The sequence below is a fragment of the Mytilus californianus genome, unplaced genomic scaffold (genome assembly GCF_021869535.1).
Source record: "Mytilus californianus isolate M0D057914Y unplaced genomic scaffold, xbMytCali1.0.p SCAF_9, whole genome shotgun sequence".
Taxonomy (NCBI): Eukaryota; Metazoa; Mollusca; class Bivalvia; order Mytilida; family Mytilidae; genus Mytilus; species Mytilus californianus.
This window is the reverse complement of record NW_026262745.1, coordinates 21,611,008-21,631,765: the sequence shown is the minus strand read 5'-3', so window position 1 is coordinate 21,631,765 and position 20,758 is coordinate 21,611,008. Positions and strand designations below refer to the sequence as shown.

At 32.7% G+C, this 20,758-nt stretch overlaps 1 protein-coding gene across 1 annotated transcript in view; it reads left to right on the top strand.

Annotated features, from left to right (window-relative positions):
* The window catches only part of LOC127715813 (uncharacterized), a 114,993-nt gene that overhangs the window by 47,949 nt on the left and 46,286 nt on the right, over positions 1-20,758 (top strand). The window contains exons 16-25 of the mRNA XM_052221950.1: positions 1,855-2,132; positions 5,619-5,769; positions 6,720-6,938; positions 13,214-13,376; positions 14,436-14,692; positions 15,131-15,157; positions 15,381-15,578; positions 16,305-16,440; positions 18,724-18,749; positions 20,434-20,575. Of these exons, the coding sequence (XP_052077910.1) occupies positions 1,855-2,132; positions 5,619-5,769; positions 6,720-6,938; positions 13,214-13,376; positions 14,436-14,692; positions 15,131-15,157; positions 15,381-15,578; positions 16,305-16,440; positions 18,724-18,749; positions 20,434-20,575 (1,597 nt within the window). The remainder of the gene's footprint in view (positions 1-1,854; positions 2,133-5,618; positions 5,770-6,719; positions 6,939-13,213; positions 13,377-14,435; positions 14,693-15,130; positions 15,158-15,380; positions 15,579-16,304; positions 16,441-18,723; positions 18,750-20,433; positions 20,576-20,758) is intronic.

The following is a 20,758-nucleotide window of genomic DNA, read 5'->3' as shown; positions in this document are numbered from 1 at the left end:
TTTACCGAACACTTACATATTTTTACACTATTAAAATTATCCAGTTGCGGCGGGGGTATCGTGCGTGAGCAGTAGCTCGCAGTTTCATTTTCCATACTGTGTTTCTTATTGATATTATTATTGTGACAGCGACCAAACTACACACAAGGTAACCAAAAGATACAATGGAAAATTGCTGCTCCTCAACTCTAGTTTGATCTTTATATGTCTTTTGGTTTCTTTGTATTTCCATAATTGAAATGATATAAAAGAAATAAAATCATAAAATATATGGTATGACTACTAGTGGGAGATTTTTCAAATACAGTCCATATGACATGGATGGAAGCAACTATAGGTAAAAAAAGAGTCTTCAACAATAAGAAAAACCCATATTTAGAGTCAGCTGTATGAGGCTCCAACATGACAAAATGAAACATTTCAAATGAGAAAACTTACAATTTGATTTGTGAAAAATCAGTTAACAAAAACAATGGTTAATTATGACAGATATGACAGAGAGCAACCAGCGGGAACTACTCAGTTACAGGATAATAAATAGGGACAGACACATAAAAAATGTGGCGAGGCTACAGGCTCCTGACTTAAGACAGGCTCATTCAGAAAGTAGTAGGTTAGAGGATTCTGTCTTGGGACAGGTTCATACAGAATGTGGCGGGGTAACAGGATCCTGGCTTGGAACAGTTACATTAGGAATGTGACAGGGTTAAAGACTTCTGACGTGGTACAGGCTCATACATAATTTGAAAAGGCTATGCTAGTGGTTTTTTATTCTGGCTGCCGTAATTGTGTTTTTGTTTATTGTTTCATAAACTAGGCTGTTGGTTTGTTTGTTTGAACTTTTTCACTTTTTTGGATTAGAATCATTATTGAAAGCCTTACAGTGACCTATATTTAGCAAAATCGGCTCTATTTGGACCCTAATGGTTTTTTTGTCGCATTGGCAATCATATCACACCTCCTTATGTTTTAGGACATGTGTTTCTGCTTTTAAACAGAAGGACACAATTCAGTTATGATATGTATTTTGTCCTTAACAAAGAAAGATAACCATTTAGTATTGGTACTTCTGGAAAATAATTCAAGAATCACTAAGTTTTTGTTTAAATGTCCTTTAATCACTCTAATAATTCTCATCATTTACTGTGCTTTATTATGTAATAATTCATAGCTCAAATTTTGGGCACCACGATTGGTCAATAAGAAATAATATATCTTATTTTATCTTATCTTAGTAAATGTAACCAAATTTAAATGTCCATGGGTCGTATATTATTCATCATTGATATCTGTTGAATTGTATGTCTTAGTTTCCTTCTTTAAATATAACTGATCTATTATTGATTTACCTGGAAGGAGATTAATGTTCAAGTGTTTTACAAATAGGTAACCATGAAAGCCCTATTTAGCTTCAGCAGGTCTATAATCTGCATTGAGTAATAAATAAAGAACTTCTTATAGATGATTCTAGACCATAAAAAAAGAGGGGAAAGATATCAAAGGGACATCCAAACTCTTAAATCGAAAATAAGCCAACAACGCCATTGCAAAAAACGAAAAAGACCAACAGACAAACAACAGTATACAAAACACAACATCGAAAACTAACGATTGTGCCACATGAACCCTATCAAAAACCGGGAGTGATCTCAGGTTATCCGCATTGGTAAGCAGATCTTAATATTTAGGGTTATTATGGTAAATGTGTAATGATGAAAACAATGCAAACTTCATAATCGTATACGACATCACCAGTTTGAAGAAATTCTAAGCTTTCGACAAAACACTTTATTATTAGTAATTTTTCAAGCAGACAACAATTTAGGGCTACAACCAGTTATACTAATATTTCAGCTAGTAGAGACCTACAACACCTTTGGCAGCCATACTACAAGTGGTGATGGGACTTTTTATTTCACTGTGGTAGCATATAACAGAGCTCTGGATCCCTCAGATCCAGTTTGTTCAGATGGAGTTACTGTAGACAGTTCAATCCCAGGAGTTCAGGAAATAGTAGTTAAAAATTCTCAAATAACCGGAGGACTTATTAAAGATTCCACAAGTACTAACTATTACATTTTAGGGTCTGATCGTACGAGGAGACTAATATCTAATCCCACTGCTGGTTGTATGTAAGTAATACTAAAACTTAATCCCACTTGTAGTTGTGTGTATTAAAGTAACAATGATAACCTATTACACAGCTGTTTTTTTTTAGTGGGTAAGATTTAAACCTAATCCCACTGCTGATTGTGTGTAAGTAATATTTGTAGGTAATGCCACTGTTGGTTGCGTATAAGTAAGAATTTTTACCTGATCAATCTGCTAGTTGTGTGTAAGTCAGAATTATACGCAATCCAACTGCTGGTTTTAGTATATAAGACTTGTACCTAATTCCACTGCTCGTTGTGTACAAGTAGCACTTAAATATAATCCCACTGCCGTTTTGTGCAATTAAGACTAAAGCATAATCGCATTGCTGGTTGAGTGCAAGTAAGACTAAAAATTAATTCCACTGCTGGTTAGTAGAAAGTAATACTGATTAAAACAAAATCCCACTGCTGGTTGTGCATATGTAAAACTAAAACATGATCCAATCTCTGGATGTACGTAACTAAGACTTGCACATAATCCCTCTGCTACTTGTGTGTAAGTAAGACTTATACATAATTCCACTGCTGGTTGTGCGTCTGTAAAAGAGAGGCAAAGGATACCAAAGGGACATTCAAACTCATAAGTCGAAAAATAAACAACGCCATGGCTAAAAAGGGGAAAAACAGACAAGCAACAGTACACAAAACACAACATAGAAAACTAAAGACTAAGCAACACGAACCCCACCAAAAACTGGGGGTGATCACAGGTGCTCCGGAAGGGTAAGCAGATCCTGCTCCACAAGTGGCACCCGTCGTGTTGCTCATGTTAGTACAAACCGGTAATACGTCTAATTCGGTAGGATATCATCTGTGAAACGGATATTCCATAACAGTCAACCAACTCATAATGGTGTCCGTAAAATTTACGAAGGGATGGTTTAAACTTCACCACTTGCAACTCTTGGTTGACGTTGAGTTGTAAGAGTGGTATAAAATCGTAATGCTGGTTTTGTGTAAGTGAGACTTGTACATAATCCTGCTGCTGGATGTATGTAATTAAGACTTATACCGGATCCTAATGCTGATTGAATGTAAGTTAAGATTTCTGCCTGATCGAAATACTGGTTATGCCAAGTAAGATTTGTACCTGATCCCACTGCTGTTAATATGCATGTAAGACTTGTACCTGATCCCACTGCATGATTTACATGTATGTTAGTAAGACTTGTATTTTATCCGAATGCTAGTTGAATGATTGAAGACTTGTACCCTATCCCACTTCTGGTTATGTGTAAGAAATTTAGACTTGTATCTGATTCCACTTCTACTTGTTTGTGTGTAAGATTTGTAAATTATCTCAATGCTGGTTGTAGGCTATTTTGTATCAGACTCCTCTGCTGGTTGTACATAAATAGACTGCTGATTGTGCATCAGTAAGACTTATACAGAATGCCACAAGCAAGACAAGTACACAATCTCACTGCTGGTTGCCTAATCCTTTTCTTGTTACCGCACCTGGCACAAAGGGCCAAGGGATCTTTTCTCATCACTTGGCGTCCGTCTTTGGCAGTCATCATCGTCGACGTCCGTCGTCGTCGTCTGTTTTTTTTTTTACAAAAATCTTCTCCTCTGAAACTACTAGCCTAAATTAGACCAAACTTGGCCACAATCATCTTTGGGGTATTTTATTTAAAAATATGTCCGATGACACCGCCTGCCAACAAAGATGCCCACCGCCTGCCAACCAAGATGCCAGAAATGGCTAAAAATGGAACAAAGGGGGTAAAATGCAAGTTTTGCCTATTATTTTGAAAACTGCTATAAACAGAGAAAATCTAACAGTGTCAAAAATGTTAGAATTTTAAGTTCTACCTATTGTTCATTTATGTCAAAACTGTCAGACGACTTCTTATATGAGTTATTGCCCTTAAATGACAAATTTTACCTTTCTAAAAAAAAAAATTGCCTATTATCGTGAAAAAAATAATATATAGACAGAAACTTCGTATAGCAAAAATGATCGGCAAAACAAGATCTACAAATTATAATAAAATTGAGAATGGAAATGGGGAATGTGTCAAAGAGACAACAACCCCGACCATTGAGCAGACAACAAAGTCAGCATTACCAAATTGTTAGTCAAGGATTTTTTTCACATTTTTGAAGTTTTTGCGTATTGTCCTGAAATTGTAATAGATAGATAAAAATTTTAAATAGCACAAATAATTAGCAAACAAGATCTTCAATAAGCCATATGGCTGAAATCTTCAGTCGACTCGTTGTTGGAGTTATTGCCTTTAATGATAATTTTTACCATTGTTTTTGTGTTTTTTTGCCTTATATCTTGAAAACTAGAATAGATAAACAAAAACTTTAAAAAGAAAGAAATGTCATCAGGATAAGATTTACAACTATGTCAAACATGACTGAATTATCAATTATAGAGTTATCCCCCTTTAATGATTATTTTTACTAAACAATGGCCATTGTTGAAGATGCAGGCGAGCGCACAGGCTCTTTAGAGCCTCTAATTTTGCTTAAATAAAACTCTAACGAGAATCAGACTGTTGATTGCCTGATACTTAAATCAGATTAACAAAGATCTTCACTAGCATGTATGATGTATAACAATACCAGTTTTCAGATGTTCATATGATCATTACATTAGAAATTTGTGTATATAGGAACTACCAAATTACATACAAATGCTGCTGCATAAAAGTTACAATTATAATGCAAAACTTGCAAAATTCATATGTAAAATTGAGAATTGAAACGGGGAATGCGTCAAAGAGACAACCCGACCAAGAGCAGAAAAAAGCCCAATGCCACCAATGGGACTTCAACACAGCGAGAAAAACCCCTATGTACCTCTAGCCAATGTGGAATAAACAAACACACAGCAAAACGCACAGTAAAATTCAGTTCAAAAGAAGTCCGAGTCCGATGTTAGAATATGTAACAGAAGAAACTTAGCAAAATGATAACAATCAACATAAATTTACAAAGGACTACTACTAGTTTCTGACATGCCAGCTCCAGACCTCAATTAAACTGATTGAAAGATTATGTCTTCATCATATGAAAATCAAGCGCAATCCCTCCTGTTAGGGGTTTAGTGCATATAATAGAAAAACAAAGGATAAAAGGTATCCATCCATGACACAAAATCAGTACATGGACAGAAAAAAAAAAATACACAAAAAGCAAAGAAACAGCGCTTTTATTGCTGTTCTTCATATCAAAGTCACAGTGAGGCCTTCAACACGGAGCAAAAAAAGACTCTCACCTTACTGCAAGTTGAAGATGCCCCCTTCAAATGCTTTAAAAATGAAGAACGGCAATACAACTGTTGTTCTTCTGATTGACTGTTGTTTTCTAGTATGTTATAGTATTCTTATGTAGTCCTTGTACCCCTGTCTCTTTTCGCTATGGTTAAAACATTGTGAACAAAAAACCTCACAAAATTTTGTCTCGATTGATATAAAAAAGTTAGCGTCAGTCTATTATTATTTTTTGAAGGAGTAAAGCAACATCACTGAACGACATAGATCTATACCCGCAGGAAAAGTTTGACAATGGTAGTCTGGTAGAAGTGGATGGTAATGTTTTCTGTGGTAACTCTTCGGGTGCACCAAGTAACATAGGATTAACATTGTATAAATCTTCTTTGGTAAGTCAAAGAAAATAAAAAATGCGGGAGATATATTTTCTTTAAGGACTACTTTACTTTAATAAAAGAAAAGAGATATGTGGTATGATTGCGCATGAGACACCTATCTATCAGATACTGAAAGACCATAAAAACTGCAGGTCACAATAACACTTTCATCAAAGGTCAAACCCGTACGTAAAGTAAGCTAAAATGCCCAATAAAAAAAAGAAATATTTTCAAAAATAAAACAACAGACTGATTTGGGACAAATAGAATGTTCTGATGTTAACATCCTGGTGAGCCATTAGCTCTCCCTATTACCCGGAATAGTAATGAAAAGGTACAACATTAGAAATAACTATAAAAAATCAGTTGAAAAGTACTTGATTTATAAAGGGACTAACTTGCCATATTGCAATCAGAAAATTAATTTATTAATTTTCAATTCTAATAGATTTTGTATGCCGAGGTAAACTGTACAAAATCAATGAACACATTTCTTATGAATTAAAGGAGAGTGGTGGGGTATACCTCAATGAGACATTCACTCAACGTCAAAAACAACCAAAATACATGCAGCCTTCAACAATGAACAGGTGCCTTTACGGTACTTATTTGCATTTATAGACCATTGAAATTCAATATACACATTAGTTGGTCATTTTTAAAAATAATTGTATCAAACTATTCAGAAAGCATAAATTTTCCTGCACCAGATGCTCAAGGTTAACATATTAAAAAATCCAAAACCTAATACCAATGTTGAAAAGCTGATAAAAGCAAAAAGGACCGACAGTATTACCAAACCTTGACAAGGAATCGGAGATATGCATGAAAAAATTCACTTTCAGAATTTAATAAGAAATATGCAAATGTAAATCTTCTTTTTCTGTATATCCTTCGTGTCTAGGAGCAGCCAGACGTCTGATAAAAGAGAGCTGAAATAAAATGTCAATGATTATTTTTAGATGGAACTATCTTGGGAACCTGTAGACATTCCAGCCAAAGTATATGATTATGAACTAGGATTTTCATCAACCTCAGGAAGTGCTGCACCAGATATCATGGCATTTGAATCAACAAAACAACATGCCCACCATAGAGTGGTTTATACAAACATACCAGATGGAACACAATTCTATATCATTATTAAAACCATCAGTAAATCTAACGTAGAAGGCTTAACAGTAAGTACACAGATTGGTTCATACAAACATACCAGATGGAACACAATTCTATATCATTATAAAAACCATCAGTAAATATGTAGAAGGTTTGATGGTAAGTACACAGAGCGGTTCATGCAAACTACCAGATGGAACACAATTCTATATCATTATAGAAACCATCAGTAAATCTAACGTAGAAGGTTTAATGGTAAGTACACAGATTGGTTCATACAAACGTACAAGATGGAACACATTCTATAATGTTATAACAACCATCAGTAAATCTAACGTAGAAGGATTAAAGTACATAAATACTAACTTAATGTCTGTACTAAATATAAATAAGAAGATGTGGTATGAGTACCAATGAGGCAACTCTCCATCCAAGTCACAAAAGGTAACAATTATAGGTTAAAGTACAGCCGTCAACATGGAGCCTTGGCTCACACCGAACAGTAAGCTATAATTGGGCCCCAAAATGATTAGTGTAAAACAATTCAAACTGGAAATCCAACGGTCTACTCTTTATAAAAAATGAGAAACGAGAATCAACTATCAACCACACCAACAAACGACAACCACTGAACAACAGGCTCCTGACTTAGATCAGGTGAATTAAATGCAGCAGATTTAAACGTTTTAACAGGTGACAACCTTCACCCTAACCTGATACAGTAGTGTAACATTACACCATAAAAAGAAACAATATAAAATAACTATTGAAATGGCGTGATTCGATCATAAAGACATTAAAACAAAAATAAGTAAATATTCACTAAACGAATAAGTTTGATCTGTGACACAATATAAATACAATATTAAAACGTAGGTGCCTATATAACATAGACGTTACAGGTATTAATAAAAAAAGATGAATAAGAATGTCAATAAGCCAACTCTAACCTGGGACAAAATGGCGCTAATAAAAACAACGTACACAGGTAAATTTAAATATAATTATTTTGTTGTTAGGAGTACGGATTTTTTTTAAACAAAATTAATAAATTTGTTGTTCACTGCACTACAAAAGTCAAAAAGTCTGAAAAGACCAGTTTTTGTCTGAATTTGCATGAATTTTTACGCGACATTCTTAATTTGTCTGAATAATTTCTAAAATTTCTTGACATAGTATGAATTTGTCTAATAAGGTTCTTGATTTTTCTTGACAAGTGTCTTGACAGTATGAACATTGTCTTAAAATTTCTCGACACTTCCTGTATCATCTGATAAGAGTCTGGATTAGTCTCGACCAATTCTTGACTGTCTTAAATTTGTCTCGATCTGTCTTGACATATTCTTGACATTCTTAATAATGTCTGAATATGTCTTGACACATTCTTGACATTCTAAATAATGTCTGAATATGTCTCGACACATTCTTGACAGTCTTAAATATGTCTTGACACATTCTTGACATTCTAAATAATGTCTGAATATGTCTCGACACATTCTTGACAGTCTTAAATATGTCTTGACACTTATCTCAACAGTATAAATTTCGCCTGAAATGTGTACAGACTTATTCTGCACTGTTTATGACATTCTATTGCTGTTATATACTCCTTTTTAACTCACCTGGCCCAAAGGGCCAAGTGAGCTTTTCTCATCACTTGGCGTCCGTCGTCCGTCGTCGTCGTCGTCGTCCGTCGTCGTCCGTCGTCGTTAACTTTTACAAAAATCTTCTCCTCTGAAACTACTTGGCCAAATTAAACCAAACTTGGCCACAATCATCATTGGGGTATCTAGTTTAAAAAATGTGTCCGGTGACCCGGCGAACCAACCAAGATGGCCGCCATAGCTAAAAATATAGAACATAGGGGTAAAATGTAGATTTTGGCTTATATCTCTGAAACCAAAGCATTTAGAGCAAATCTGACAAGGGTAAAATTGTTTATCAGGTCAAGATCTATCTGCCTTGAAATTTTCAGATGAATCTGACAACCCGTTGTTGTGTTGCTGCCCCTGAATTGGTAATTTTAAGGAAATTTTGCCGTTTTTGGTTATTATCTTGAATATTATTATAGATAGAGATAAACTGTAAACAGCAATAATGTTCAGCAAAGTAAGATCTACAATTAAGTCATCTTGACCAAAATGGTCAGTTGACCCCTTAAGGAGTTATTGCCCTTTATAGTCAATTTTTAACCATTTTTCGTAAATTTTTGTAATCTTTTACAAAAATCTTCTCCTCTGAAACTACTAAGACAAATTTAACCAAACTTATCCACAATCATCATTAGGGTATCTAGTTTAAAAAATATGTCCGATGACCCCGCCCGCGAACCAAGATGGCCGACATGGCTAAAAAATAGTACATAGGGTAAAATGCAGTTTTTGGCTCGTATCTCTGAAACCAAAGCATTTAGAGCAAATCTGACATGGGGTAAAATTGTTTATCAGGTCAAGATCTATCTGCCCTGAAATTTTTCAGACCAATCAGGCAAATTGTTGTTTGGTTGCTGCCCCTGAATTGGTAATTTTAAGGAAATTTTGCCGTTTTTGGTTATTATCTTGAATATTATTTTAGATAGAGATAAACTGTAGTCAGCAATAATGTTCAGCAAAGTAAGATCTACAATTAAGTCAACTTGACCAAAATGGTCAGTTGACCCCTTAAGGAGTTATTGCCCTTTATAGTCAATTTTTAACCATTTTTCGTAAATTTTTGTAATCTTTTACAAAAATCTTCTCCTCTGAAACTACTAAGACAAATTTAACCAAACTTGTCCACAATCATCATTAGGGTATATAGTTTAAAAAATGTGTCCGATGACCACGCCCGCGAATCAAGATGGCCGACATGGCTAAAAATAGAACATAGGGGTAAAATGTAGATTTTGGCTTATATCTCTGAAACCAAAGCATTTAGAGTAAATCTGACATAGGTAAAACTGATTAAATTTTTACAAAATATTTTCCACTGTAACTACTGGGCCAAGTTCATTATAGATAGAGATAATTGTAAGCAGCAAGAATGTTCAGTAAAGTAAGATCTACAAACACATCACCATCACCAAAACACAATTTTGTCATGAATCCATCTTTGTCCTTTGTTTAATATGCACATATACCAAGGTGAGCGACACAGGCTCTTTAGAGCCTCTAGTTATTATGGCTAAACTAAACTTTGAAGAATCAAGGATAAATTTGGTATAGTTAGATACCCTTTTGGTGCAACTAAGTTGGAATACTTTGAATAATCCCCCATGTAGTTTAATTTTGATTTATTTTTATTAAACGTTTAATTAATTTTTTTCACCTTGAATATAAGTCGAAGTAACTGACAAACAGCATTTAGATTTTTGCCATTCGCAAAACTGCCAGTCAAATTTGCTTTACTAAAAAAAGTGTCTTGTAGGCAGTTTTAAAATGTGACCATGTGTCTCTTTTGGACCCCACAATTCACCTTTGGGTTTGTGTGGCTAAAAAAAGAGGGGGGGGGGGGGACTTTCGTGTAGGTCAAAGAATTTGTTCTCGTCTTGTTCTCGTCTTGATTCCAAAACCTTATTCATTTTTTAGAACAACCCAAAAACATTTTTTATTCAAATTTGAGTGTTGAATTTTATTATTTTTTATCAAAAATAAATATTTGTGATAACTCCTTCCCGAAAAGAAAAAAAAAATGTTTAGATCTATATTATGCATGTCTGTTTGAGATCCATTTCATTAGACCAATGATTTCTATAGAAATCATTGATGGGACCCATTATAAATACATTTTTTTTTATCATTCCTGGAGTAGATAATAATATTAAATTAATCTTTGGGAATTGTTCAATTTGTTTTTATGTTAAAATAAATAACTTCATAATTTTGATGAAGAAAATCCATTTTAATTCAATTTTTTTCATCAAAATGATGATTTTCATAATTTTCATCTATCAAAAACTTTTTAAATTGTAGTGGTTGGTTAACTGATAAGTTGTATGGCTGATTACAGGTAAATCAGTAATTTCTATTTGACAGTTGTGTATACTCTGGGGTGTGGAATACCTTAATTTTATGGGGAACATCCTGTCCATGTATAATACTTAATATATATTCCAACAGATGACATTACACAAATTTTTCTTCTGTTAAATGAAGGATTTATCATCATAATTTGCTATTTATATAAACCACATTTTAGTACAATAATTATTTACCATATTAATATTTAATATTATGAATGTAGAATGAAATATGTCTACAGTATGATTGGTTTTAATCATTTAATTTATAAGATTTAGGAATCAAAATTTGTAATTTTTTTAAAAACCCACATTTAAATTGTTTTATATCAACACACCCACATTTAAATTATTTTATACATTAGATTTCATAGCCATATTTGCATTTGTAAAAATATTTATATACCCAAATTTTCAATTATTTTACATGCCCACTTTTCATTTTTGTTGTAAGAAGCATAACTTGAAACAACAGTATATTTTATAATGATGAAATAAAGATTAAAGTTAAATAATGAATATTGGTCATGATTTGTAAAACTCAGAACTGTCAAGTTAATTTAAGACACAATTCAAAATGTTCAGAATATGTCAAGCCATACTGAGAAAAAATAAGAATGTCGAGAATATGTCAAGAAATTTCAAGACAGTATTTAAATGTCAAGAATTAGTCAAGAAATTTTAAGACCATATTCAGAATGTCGAGAATATGTCGAGTAAATTTCATACAAATTTAATATAAATGAGAATTTTTCAAGAAAAATTAAGACACAAGTCATACTTTGGAGAATGTCGAGTAAAAGTTCATGCAAATCAAGACAAAAACTGGTCTTTTCAGACTTTTAGACTTTTGTAGTGCTGTACGAGTACGGAAGTGAAAATTTATCGTCATACTTAATACTTATCAAAGGTGGTACATATTGAAAACATAGTGAGACGAGATACAACACAAAATAAGTAAAGTCTAGGTATTAAGAATTTTGTAAAATTTTACTGTTATTGATGAAAAAAAATTGTTTTCATTATTTCCAAGATAATAAGTAATATGATTATTATTCTTAATTATCACCCTGGTCACTTCTAACTTAAGTCCTCATGAATATTTGATTGACCCTCTGGTTTTGTTGATGTTATTTTTCAGATAAAAAAAAAACCAGTTAAGACTGAATTCAATTGTTTTTAAGGTTAAACTTTTTAAAAATTATGGGAATGGTAATGAAGAGCATGGTTATATCTTTCATACACAGCTATGTTAGTAACAATAAGGGTCGATAACTCTTTCGCTACAGATGGACTGGTAAAGGGTCAATAATTATAATTTGCAATTTATCTCTACACTAGGTCAAATATCAATACAAATTTTGTCAATTAAAATTGGCTAATAAGTGATGAATAAAATTTTTTCAAAATTTTTGCATTAATTTATTAGGCTTAAAGCTTTTTTTTATACAAAAATAAATGGAGTTTACAATTGATATATTTATCAAAATAATTAAGAAGCTGGACATATTAGCATTTAATTCATTGTTTTCATCCTCATTGGGATATTCTTTTATTCAGTGTTGTGATAGAAATTGATACGTTCAATTTGATATTTTAAAACATTTCCCGGGATTAAAATATGTCGTTCACTTCTTCATAACTTTGGAAATAACTTTCTACACAGGATGATTATAACAATTATTGGTAATTTGGCATGGTTTACGTTTTCTGTGAAATACCTGAATAATTGTGTAACATGGATATGATGGAAGTGTATCTACCTGGTTGTAATTGGTCAGGCTTATCTGGTTGCATTACCTGTGTATATATTTATACAGATGTTATAAAATAAATGGGATGCAAAAAGTGTTTTCCATCGAAAAAGCTTATACAAGAATAATCATGGCCAAAACATGCAATCTTCAGAAATTCGGCATTTAAGTAATGAAAACAGCAAATCTTATCGGATGTAACTATAACCCGAAATATGACTTAACTGCTTATTTGAAGAATCCCGACATCGACAATAAAATCTAATTTTTCAATCGATTAGGGACGTAATTTGTCATCAAAGTCATGGGAAGTCTCAGTTAGCTGGATAAGTCGTTAAAAAATTCAAGCAATATGTTGACCACAACATATTTGGTAGACGTAAAATATCAATTTGAGGTCAAATATTATTGAATTTAACATCCTTGATTGCCCTGTTTATTGAAATTTCATCTATTTTATATGTATGTCATGCTACCACATCTCCTTATTTTCATATTGTTTGTACATCATTATTTATAGTTTATCATTTTTCATGTCTATATATTCTATGAAGTTTTTATTGGGACTTTAAACGAATACATTTTATAGACTTTAGGCCCCTGTTTTATGGATACAACACCACCAGAGTTTGTTGGTGGCAGCAGTGTATTTACAGTAGAATTGTCAGGGGTTTATCTTATAACTTCATGGCCTAGCAACGCCGTCTCTGACAGTGAAGAATTTTTCGAGCTTGATTACAAGTTTGCTGTAGGTGAGTCTCAGTCTTACCATACAATACATGTATGCAAAACATCGAAAATATAAAACTGCCTTTACCATGGGAGTTTTAACTAATAAATGTAAAAAGTTGCACGTCTATTCATTTAGATTTTTTATTGTTTGATGCTTATTAGTTTTGGAAAAGAAACAGTGCTACACTGTAAATTAGGATTAAGATAATAAGCAAACAAGGCTTTAAATAATTTTAGTGCCTCTCCCGGTATACTAAAGCGATGAAAAACGTCACAGTTCACTGGTAAAAGTTTTAATAAGTTATAATTTTATTCAATTTTGGTGTACATTTATTGATGAAACTAGGTGAATATGTATTTTATGGCATTAAGTATATATTTAGATGATGAGTCGAAATTCCCAAATTTTCCTCTTTAATATGCATAACATATACTTGTCACTTGATGTCACGCAAGCAAAATTACGCAAGCAAAATTACCCAATTAAAATATTTGGAAAGCCAAATTCATAAACAGCTTGTTATTATAAAAACAGCTATGTTAAATTGAATAATGAAGGGTGGAGTTTCATTTTGTATGTTTTGCTTGCAGTTACCTATATGATTGTAAACTGGACAGCTATGCACTTGAGTCCCATAGACGTAGATGTGCACAGCTACAATTGAAATTCATAATTATTTCCTTTACCTTTGTGTAGTATTTCAATATTTAGAATTTTGATATTGATTGATGAAATAAGATAACACTGACAACTCATATTAATTTACTTTAGCTTTACGAGAATTTGCTTGAGAAAACTCTATAACATTCAGTTTTTTTAATTGCTATTACGAATCTTAATTGATATTTTCTAGACTTTTGGGGATTTACCATTATCAAAGAATCACACTAAGAGATATGTAATGCATCAAATGATCCTTTGTATGCTATTAAGTAGATATCTCATTTATCTTATCGAGACATTTCATTTTATGCAAAATTACTTAAGATATTGGAACACGGCATATTTGAAAAAAAACAATATCATTAAATTTTCCAAAAAGGGATACTACAATAATAATAGTTACAATAACTTGTAGGTCACACTACCTATGGTACAGATGTTCAAGATTTTCAACCATTACTATCAGGAGCTAGCTGTACCTTGACTTATCCACCACACTGTACTGCAGTTAATATATCAGATATGGATTGGTTCCTGCATGGCCATCACACATACTATGTATCAATCAAAATAACTAACAGTGCAGGACTGGTAACCATTCAGACATCTGATCCATATATTCATGATGTTCAATTGCCAGCTAAAGGAGTTATTATAGATGTTGACCCACAGGTTTGCTAGTCTTCATTTAACTTAAATGTATATCACAGAATTTTTTATTTTATATTAAGTAAAATACAACAAACATTTTTTACTTGTGTAAGTTCTATTGAAAATCTACAGATTTGGGGGAAAACCAGAAAACTATTTAGGTCATAATTTCAAGCTAGGTAAAAGGTAAGCAGTTATAAAAACAGTTCTTGCTCCGCTAGTTCGACCTGTATTGTTGCTCATGGCAAGTAAAAATCAAGTGGCAAGTCGGATATGTCAAATATATTTTTATTTTGAAGCCCGGACTTAACACTTTGTTGCATAACAGAGAACTTTTTCTTATGCTTAAAATTACATATTTTCAAACACTATGTTATATGATATATAACTGGTATTTTTTCATTGCAAATCAAGATGGCATTTGTTGCTCCCCTGATACTACTGTTTTGTTTCTTTCAGAATCATATAACTGATATTCCATTAAAGGTAAGATCATATTTTAGCATTAAGTGTCGTATTATTTCATATCTTTAGACAATAAATATAATTAAACTAGTGCCTTTATTCCTGGCTTATAAATAGTTTACTGCGTTATATGGTTGATGGTAGAATCTAGTGTCAGTTGAAAAAGATAAAATTCATTATAAGGTTTTTTCGAAACTATGAAATCTTCAAGTTCTAAATATCAATTTAAGCTATTTTCCTTTAGGACATAGAAGATATAGATTTTCAGACATCTACCACCAATTTCTCAGCACGATGGTCCGGATTTGCTCATCCACATTTAGATGTGACATACAAGATAAGTATTGGTACAACAGTAGGAGGAAGTGATGTAGTGTCTTTGAAGGATGTCGGTACAAGCTTGTCTCACCAGGAATCAGGATTGTCTCTGACACCATTTGAGGTAAAATATGTAATAAGCACGGTACGATTTTTATGCCTCTTAATTTGAAAAATAGCTCAGTCCAGATTGACTGCTGGCTGTTAGAATTTGGAAGTTAGTACATGTCAATTAGGTGCCTGATAACATCCATAAAAATGAAAATGCTATTAGAACATTAGAAGTTAAAAACTATCTCATAATTGTTAATGTAACATAAACAATCACAAACAATATTTACTATATTATAATACATGTAAGATTAACACATTTCAAGTCACATCATGTTTTTTTTATTATCTTATAAAGGTTAAGAAATATTAAAAAAAAATTACTTTTAACTTTTTTGGTTAAACATGAAGTAATTTAATTATCTATATATATATATATAGTAATTAAGTGAGTCAATACTTTTGCAATTTTATTATTCTATCACGAATTTCTGAAAATTAACTTAAAATATTATTTAACCGTAACTGCGACAAATTTCAAATATTTCAGAGATAAAAGATGAGAATTACATAAAAGTTGGAAACATATCAACTTACCAAAATTATATCAAGTTTAAAATTTTGTTTTTATCATTGATATAAAACAGCAAAGAAAATATTCCAATAAATGACTTTTGTCGACTTATTTTATACTTTAAAATAGATTAATTCTAATTGTTTATAGCCATTAGTATCTAAATGTTTTTGATATTCAATATTCATAAGTACATGGAATCACTAATTCATTTGTCTTTTTTAGACATACTATTTTACTGTGACTGCTGAAACTTCAGTAGGTGATACAACAGTGTCGTCTGATGGTGTTACTATAGTAACGGAAAATGATGCCTTATCAGGAATAACAATCCAAGATGGTAAACCCTGTAACATGACTGGTAAGTTAGTTACAGTTTTACCATAGTAAAAGGTCTGACTTTATAGACTTGAGTCCCTGCAGACTGTTATATTAGAAACTAAGTTAGCTAAATTGTCAAGTACAAAGCAAGTTATATCATTTCAACATGTTACATGTAGCATCCTGGATATTTGTTAAGAGGCCATCAATTATTCAATGTAATTGTTGTGACAGTATGTATTTCAACAAATTAGAAATACAAGTTATACACTGATTTTAATTCTATATAAGATGTCAGACCTGCTATAACATTAAACTAAGTTTAAAAAATGATGGTATTTGATGTCAGGACAGATTACACTGAAGCCAGTTGTATATATGATGATCTTTGATGTCAGAACTGTTTACCCTGAAATCAGTTCTATACATAATGGTCTATGATTGTCGGGACAGTTTATACTGAAGTCAGTTCTATACATTCATAATTGTGTTTGATGTCGGGACTGTTTATATGGAAGTCAGCTCTACACATGATATTGTTTGATGTTTGGCCTGTTTACAGTGTAGTCAGTTCTATAAACGATGGTCTTTGATGTCAGCAGTTTATGTATATGAAATAATTTTGACATGTTTCAGTCTGTTTATAAGATTGCATTAACACAAGTAAACCAATTTTGAATTGAAATAGGCATTTTGATCTGAACAGCTACAAAGACTATAAAATATATTATTCATGTTTAGTCTTTCATTCAATTTTCAGTCTTATTCACTCCGGTAAATTCGGTGCTGTTCAGAGTATTCGCTTACAGTCAAGTAAGATATGTTCAGACAGTTCAGTAGTTGTTATTTACCTGTACAAAACAACAACATATTGAATTGTATTAAAGATACTGAATTAACTTGTATACAGGTAGGACAGGTCGGGGACATAAAGTTTTTACCTTATCCGTCATTCCATCATTCTGTCTTTTGGTCATTCCGTCATTCCGCAACCAACAGTTATACAGATTTTTTTCTAAACGCCTTCACATATTGAGCTGAGTTTTAGTATGTGAGTCTTTTATAATGAGTAACAGTCAAGTTTACGTTTGGTTACGCTGATTTTTGCTGAAATAACGGGCTCTGGACTTCATTCTGAAATTTCCACTCCTAAATGGCTTCAAGCTTTTTTTGCGAGCGGGGCCATTTGTGTCGTTTCGAAACGTCTAGTTTAATTCTAATTTGTATCAACAACCTCACATCCTTAACCCATGCTGAAAGAGTATATATGTCTTCTTTTTCGTGTTTAGCCTGGCATTATCCTCTGATAAATCCTTCAGTATCTTGAAGTTGTGCTTGGACCGATCGCGACTGATGGATTAAGGTTTAAAATAGTTTGGGTCTTTGGATAACACATTTTGCAGAGAAGTGTTATTTACAATGTTCAGTTCACCAGTAATAACATGGCCAACCGGATTATGTATGAATAGAAAACTAGCACAGGTGCAATCAGGAGGTTTAGACTTAAAGTCGTCAATTTAATACCCTTCAACATGTGTTTGTATTTGAAAATGTTAGTTGTAATTGGTTTGGTGTAGGTACAGACTGATTTAAGTAGGGAGGTATTTTCGAGTGGACTGATTTATGATGAAGAATAATGCTCAAGATAATGGAATCGATACTTTGTTGGCAAAAGAAAGTTTTAGAAAGGAGTTTTTATCCTTTTCATCTTTTTCGAAGGCGAACTGGTCTGACAAGTATGTGACTGGCTATTCGAGATGATAGCTGCAAGTTTGCATTGGTTTAAAGAGGGGCTAGGAACAGGGATTTCCAAACATAAGTTGTACACATAATGAAGTTTTTAAAATGGTAATGAAAAAAGCTTTCTTGTAAATGTGATGAATAACAAACGGCTTTTGAATGATTGAAAGAAGTTCATTAATAGAAACATCATGGGGAGTAAATGATGTGTAATTACGATGACCATAATGGCGTCTACGTCAAGGAGCCTAGTTGAAAATATTTATCACATTAACTGAGCTACAGGAAGAACTAGATAGAATACCTATTTTGTTATTTTTACCATATGGTGTTGCAATCTTAGTTCTCGAATCCAGTAGTCTTCCTTCTGTCAATTGAGAGATGTTGCAGGATGATGATTGTAAGTCGTGTGGTATATATTTTTGGCGATAATGCAAACTTGCATAGGAAGGACTGCATGATCAGACTGATTTAAATGCAGGAAAACAATGTCATTTACATTGAACTGTTATTTCATGTTGAAGAAAAAACAAGAGTAAGTCATCTGGTGAAACTATTGTAAACATGTGTCTTTCTGTTTCAGATTTGACGTTGGGCCATCATGAGGATGTAAGTAAAGGCAAAATTAATTCAATGATAACTTAAATAGCCATGGTATACTTATACCAAGGTGACCAAGGGGAGAAAGCATATTTCGGACCAATTAATATATTCAGAAGGGAAATAGTTACGATACTGTCAGGTCATTAAAGATGGCGTATTCTAGAATTAACATTGATGCACTCATAGGGTCTTTGCATCGGTAATAAACATATTTATTCTAAAACCAATTGTTGGCATGATACGGGTTATGTTCTTCTCATATATTTTATGTAGTTTGATACTAAACCCCTAACGACAGGGATTATGCTTGATTTTAATATGACGAAGACATAATCTTTCAATCAGTTTAACTGATGTCTGGAACTGGCATGTCAGTAACTGCTAGAAGTCCTTTGTTAATTTATGTATCATTGTCATTTTGCTTATTTTCTTCTGTTAACTATTCTGACATCGGACTCGGACTTCTTTTAAACTGAGTTTTACTGTTCGTATTGCTGTGTGTTTGTTTACTCTACATTGGTTAGAGGTATAGGGGGAGGGTTGAGATCTCACTAAACATGTTTAACCCTGCCGTATTTTTGCGCCTGTCCCAAGTCAGGAGCCTCTGGTCTTTGTTAGTCTTGTATGTTTTTTTTTAATTCTTGTTCATTTATATGTTTCGGAGTTCAGTGTGACGTCAATTTTTACTGAACCAGTACACATTTGTGTTTAGGTGCCAGCTGAAGCCCGCCTCCGGATGCAGGATTTTCTTGCTGTGTTGAAGACCCATTGGTGGCCTTGGGCTGTTTTCTGCTCTTTTGTCGGGTTGTTGTCTCTTTGACACATTCCCCATTTCCATTCTCAATTTTATAATATGAAGTATTTATTTTATGGATATTTGGTCAAATAGAAATGTTGTGAATTGTTTATGATGGCAGACCCGTTAACAATAAAGTCAGCTGCATACATGGTGATCTAAGATGTCATACCTTTTAACACCGAAGTCAGTTCACAGTCAGTTTTATACAGTGTGGTTTTAAAACCTGTTTCCAAATCTTATTTTTAACAATTACAAAAATAATATGTTGCAATATGGTAGGAGGATTAACCCAAAACACTTTTAACCTTACCATTTATATCAAATACTGTTTGGGACAAAACACAGAGTAATACCTTCAGTATTAAAAAGTGTCACAACCTATTTTATCCAATTTTGTTTAACTCACTTTCCTTAAAAAAAATAATCGTTTATTGATTTTTTTGCCATTTTGACAATGCAAATGTTGGAATTATCAAATTATATGTTTGTACACTTATTCAAACTCACCAAGTTATCAGCTACAAACACTTCATACACAAATCTAAATAGGCATTTCCCTTACATATAAAAATAAGCACCCTTCGGGAAATTCCAAATAAATTGCTTTCACCAACTTAAATTTAAAAGATTAATCTTTCAAATACTGTAAACCAACTTATAACGGAAGCGATTTGTTTTGGCGACTTTAGCAAGTAGCAAAAAAAAAAGGTTCTCAAGACAATTTTATTCCGTTAAGTTATTTCATAAGTCAGTTCTTTGAAACATTTGTTAACGACGTGTTGCTGAAATATATTTTATTGTATTTACTATGTTTACGTAAATTGTATAATACAAGGATCATTTCTTGAAATAAGTATATTTGAATGTCAAAATGCTGTAATTTTTATGTAGGACAACAGAATATTCTGTGCAGATGATACTGAAGTTCAGATGTCGACCAGCTCTCTTAAAGCCTACTGGTCTGTACCAGTTGGTATACAGCCATACACCACAGATGCCTACATTGCTATAGAAAAAAGAACTGGGGTAGGAAGTAAGTTGGCATGTACAAAGCAAAGTCATTCAGCCTTCGAAATGGAAGTGCTCTCATGACAAATCTATCATTAAAAGTTCTCATTATCTTATAATGCCATATTAGAACATTTGTTTGAAATTATTTGATATTAACGATTGGCGTAAGAAAAGAAAAACATGCGTCTAAAAAGTTAAGTTAATG